The sequence below is a fragment of the Vollenhovia emeryi genome, unplaced genomic scaffold (genome assembly GCF_000949405.1).
Source record: "Vollenhovia emeryi isolate VEMERY1.0 unplaced genomic scaffold, V.emery_V1.0 DF942495.1, whole genome shotgun sequence".
Classification (NCBI taxonomy): domain Eukaryota; kingdom Metazoa; phylum Arthropoda; class Insecta; order Hymenoptera; family Formicidae; genus Vollenhovia; species Vollenhovia emeryi.
The window spans coordinates 1-3,750 of NW_011963871.1; the positions used below are offsets into that span (position 1 = coordinate 1).

The 3,750-nt window shown below is 45.6% G+C and overlaps 1 protein-coding gene across 1 annotated transcript; it reads left to right on the forward strand.

Moving 5' to 3' along the window:
- The first annotated feature begins 747 nt into the window (after positions 1-747).
- LOC105568614 (proline-rich receptor-like protein kinase PERK2) lies at positions 748-1,452 on the forward strand. Its single transcript, XM_012024425.1, has 2 exons — positions 748-781; positions 857-1,452. The coding sequence occupies exons 1-2, from the start codon at positions 748-750 to the stop codon at positions 1,450-1,452; spliced, it is 630 nt and encodes a 209-aa protein (XP_011879815.1).
- Positions 1,453-3,750: the final 2,298 nt, after the last annotated feature.

Below are 3,750 nucleotides of genomic sequence, written 5' to 3' on the forward strand. Positions count from 1 at the left end.
GGTAGGTAAGGAGAAACGGCCAATGCGAGCCCACAGCAGGTGTCCGTGCGAAATTGTCAATGTTTTTTTTAAAACAATTTAATAAATCATCCAAACGTTTCGACCCGTTTTTGGGTCATCCTCAGTGAAGCTGGGATAAAAGATATGATACATAGTGTTAAACAACTTTACAAAATATTAATATAAATGGGCGCCCGGCCCCCAACATAAACGCCTGGCGCTAGCCCCACGCTGGGCGGCCGCGCTAGTTCGCGGCGCCGCCGCTACGCTGCGGATTCTCTCGGGAGTAAAATTCAGTGACCACCAGTATATAAGGGAGGAAAATGCGAGCATTTTCACTTCACTTCGGCGCTCAGTCGCCACGGACCAAGCGCGTAGCCGCTGTCTCTTGCGCCCTAGACGCAAATATAAGCGCGTAGTCGCTCGCCTTCGAGAATACAAGCGCTTAGTCGCTCTCCTTCGGGAATACAAGCGCTGAGTCGCTCTCCTTCGGGAATATAAGCGCTGAGTCGCTCTACTTCGATAATATAAGCGCTTAGTCGCTCTCCTTCGGGAATACAAGCGCTGAGTCGCTCTCCTTCAGGAATACAAGCGCTGAATCGCTCTACTTCGATAAAGCGCTAAGTCGCTCTCCTTCGGGAACATAAAGCGCTGAGTCGCTCCACTTCGATTTCAAAGCGCTGAGTCGCTCTACTCGTGCGCCCGAGCCGCACAGCAAGCGCTAGATCGCTTTATCTTCAAGGCGCCATGGTTTCGCCAACAAAGCGTAAATCGCTGCATCGTGAGTGGAGATCTGCGTAAAACACATAGACTCGAAGTAACATATTGAGATACTAACTCTGTACTTTCTTTATAGACACTGATTCCAGAAGTAAGAAATCCCGATCCTGGAAATCCGAACGGCCACTTCCGCCTCGACAGGACGACTGTCTACCTATCCAAAGAAAGACGCGCCCGATCCCCTTGGACCAGTACCTCAAACGACGACGGACGCACGACGAGTCTAAAGAGGTTCTGGCTCCACGAACTCCCTCTCCGACTCCTCGAGCTCCATCTCCGGATCCACGAACTCCCTCTCCAACTCCTCGAGCTCCATCTCCGGATCCACGGACTCCGTCTCCGACTCTCTTCAAGAGGCCCAGTACACCGCGGACACCTTCGCCCGTTCCCATCTGTGGGACACCAAAGCGTTCCAGGCCTCTCACTCCACGAGCCGTCCTGTCCCCATCAGACTACGTGGAGAATATTCCACCTAGGACCTTCCGTAGTCTGATGACACAAACCGTACCGACACTCTGCGACTTCGGTACCCAAACAGATCCGATCCTTCTGCCGAGGTTTCCCACTTCCGTCCCGCTGGTCAGTAAGCGCGACGCCTTTACGCAGACCAAAAAGCGCGGTGGCCAGGCTCGAAATAGCCAACACTTTCCGTACACTCCTCGACGTATATAATCCATGTACCGTATTTCCTATTTCTTTAAATATATATCCTAAGCCATGAGGCGTTAAAAAAGAAAGAGTCCAAAACAGTTACTTTCCTTCCTTGCGATCCACATCCTTGGGCGTTCCTAAAGTAGAATTAAGCGAAGTAAGCCCCATAAGCTATTTTCTTGATTTATGAAGTTCTACTATAAAATTCTTGATCAATCAAGAGTCTGCTAAAAAACGATTGAATTGTTTACTTTTAGTAGGGTATAGGTTTTTTTACGTCGTAAAACAGTCTATTAGACTGCAAAAACAATTCAATTGCTACCTCTGCTTGTGATATCGGACTCTTACTCTCAAGGCTCTGTGCAATGGTTTTCTCTTAAGTTTCTTTCCCTTCGGTGATACTTCCTTTTTTTGCAACATTTTGAATTCATTGCTAGAGTTTGCTGATATGGGCTTCGCATAATAATCTAGAATATTCTTGCGGACGGGTGAGTGTTTGTGTCGACAACCAACTCACCGTGACCCTACCCGAAAGCCCATGTCAGCAAAATAGAAATCTTTATTATTCTTAAGATACGTTGACGTTCGGTCCGATTCCTGCGCGTGCACGTGATCCGTCGTTCCTTCCGCCGATCACCAATGAGCCACGCGAACGCTCGCTTCGCGTATGTCAAATGCGCGAGGTGTCTTCCCGAGCCCTGTGACTACCAATCACGCCAAGAGCCCTGGGGTCACCTCAAAATGTTCAAAGTGGTGAGAGATCATTGGTGATCGTCGGAAGAACAAAGAATCCTGCTTCACCATAAAAGCGGCGACTAAAGGAATCGCAACGCCTTTCCCTTTCGTTTCTCGCTTGAGGTAACACGTTATTATTCTTGCGAATTGCGTGCCGATAGAGAGCCGATTCTTACCTCTCAGCTGGTTCAAAGTCTCGCGTATTGTTCATCTACAATTTACTGTAATTAGTTTGTGTGAAATAGTGCGAAATATACATTTAAGAAACAAATTCGTGGATCTCATCCTCAAAGTATCCCACGTCCAGTGAACATCCTTGACGAGTCCCGAACATAGGCGTTATTAATCTCGTTGCACAAAGCGCTTCTTCCAGGTAGAACTTTCTCAGGCTTGTCGTTACCTATTAATCCACAGATTAAATTTCTGAATGTCGGTTTGTAAATAATATTTAAAGGACGCATTTCTCTTCAATTAAATTTTAAAAAATTAAATTATATGTGTTGGAAAGTATTCACGACATCTATTTATCAGGGAGGATACTGACGAGGCATAGCGACATCTACAACTACCACGACAGTCCTTAGGTTGGCCCTACAGGTTTCCCCAGCCCCTTAACTTTTGGTTCCGAGCCTGGTTCCTAGGCTCACGTTCAGTTAGTCGTTTGTAGACCACGTCCTACGTAGCATGTTAGAGGTTACGTGTATTTACACTCTCTGTATATCTTCAAATATACGCCGTTTACACACAACTCACCCTTATCATTTCTAACAGATTATGAGACTTAATCTGTGCAGTGTGTGTTCGCTACGATAGACTTATATATGTTTTTCGGACATATAACGTGACGTGGCAGAACGAACAGTTTTTACTCGAACATTGTTAAGTGAAAGTACAATGGCTGACGAAAGTCTGTCTAGAGATATTCGAGTGACGAAACTCTCAAAGGCAGCGTATAATCGCTGGAGGATTGAGATTCGGGATGCCCTCGAAAGTCATCGAATCTGGGAAGTCGCTAGCAATGTTACGGTCAAACCGGAAGAGGTTAAAACGGACGACGGCGCCGTCAATAATAAGAGAGAGATAGATGATTAGAAGGTAAAGGACAGTAAAGCTCGTTCCATAATACGATCGACTCTAGATGACGCAACATTTGACCAGGTATGTGACTGTGAATCTTCGGCAGACATCATGAGGAGAATTAAAACTATTTATGAGCCAAAGACGCTAAACGTTTTGTTAGAACTGTTACGTGATTTCTTTGGTTACAACTGGAAACCGGATAGTACAGTCGGCACGTTTGTAGCTGGACTTAAGGTTATTGCCCGTCGCATTGAAGCTCTAGAATCAGAAGACTTCGGAAGGAAGTTTAACGAAAAACTTCTGATGGCTAAAATTCTTGGATGTCTACCGAAAGATTTTGATAACTTTGTTACGAGTTGGTCACTTTTGTCTGAAGATGTATCACTGGAATTATTCTTGGAGAAACTTGCAGATGCGGAAAGAAACATTGCAGGGGCCTTATTCTCGAATGAATGTGAAAAATATCTCATACGATAATTTACGAATGTCCCTAGAATATCACAA

Excerpts from the sequence above, each read along its gene's own strand:
- LOC105568614 (XM_012024425.1), top strand. The coding sequence starts at position 748 with ATGGTTTCGCCAACAAAGCGTAAATCGCTGCATC. Across the intron at positions 782-856 it reads AAAGCGTAAATCGCTGCATC|ACACTGATTCCAGAAGTAAG; the intron begins GTGAGTGGAGAT and ends CTTTCTTTATAG.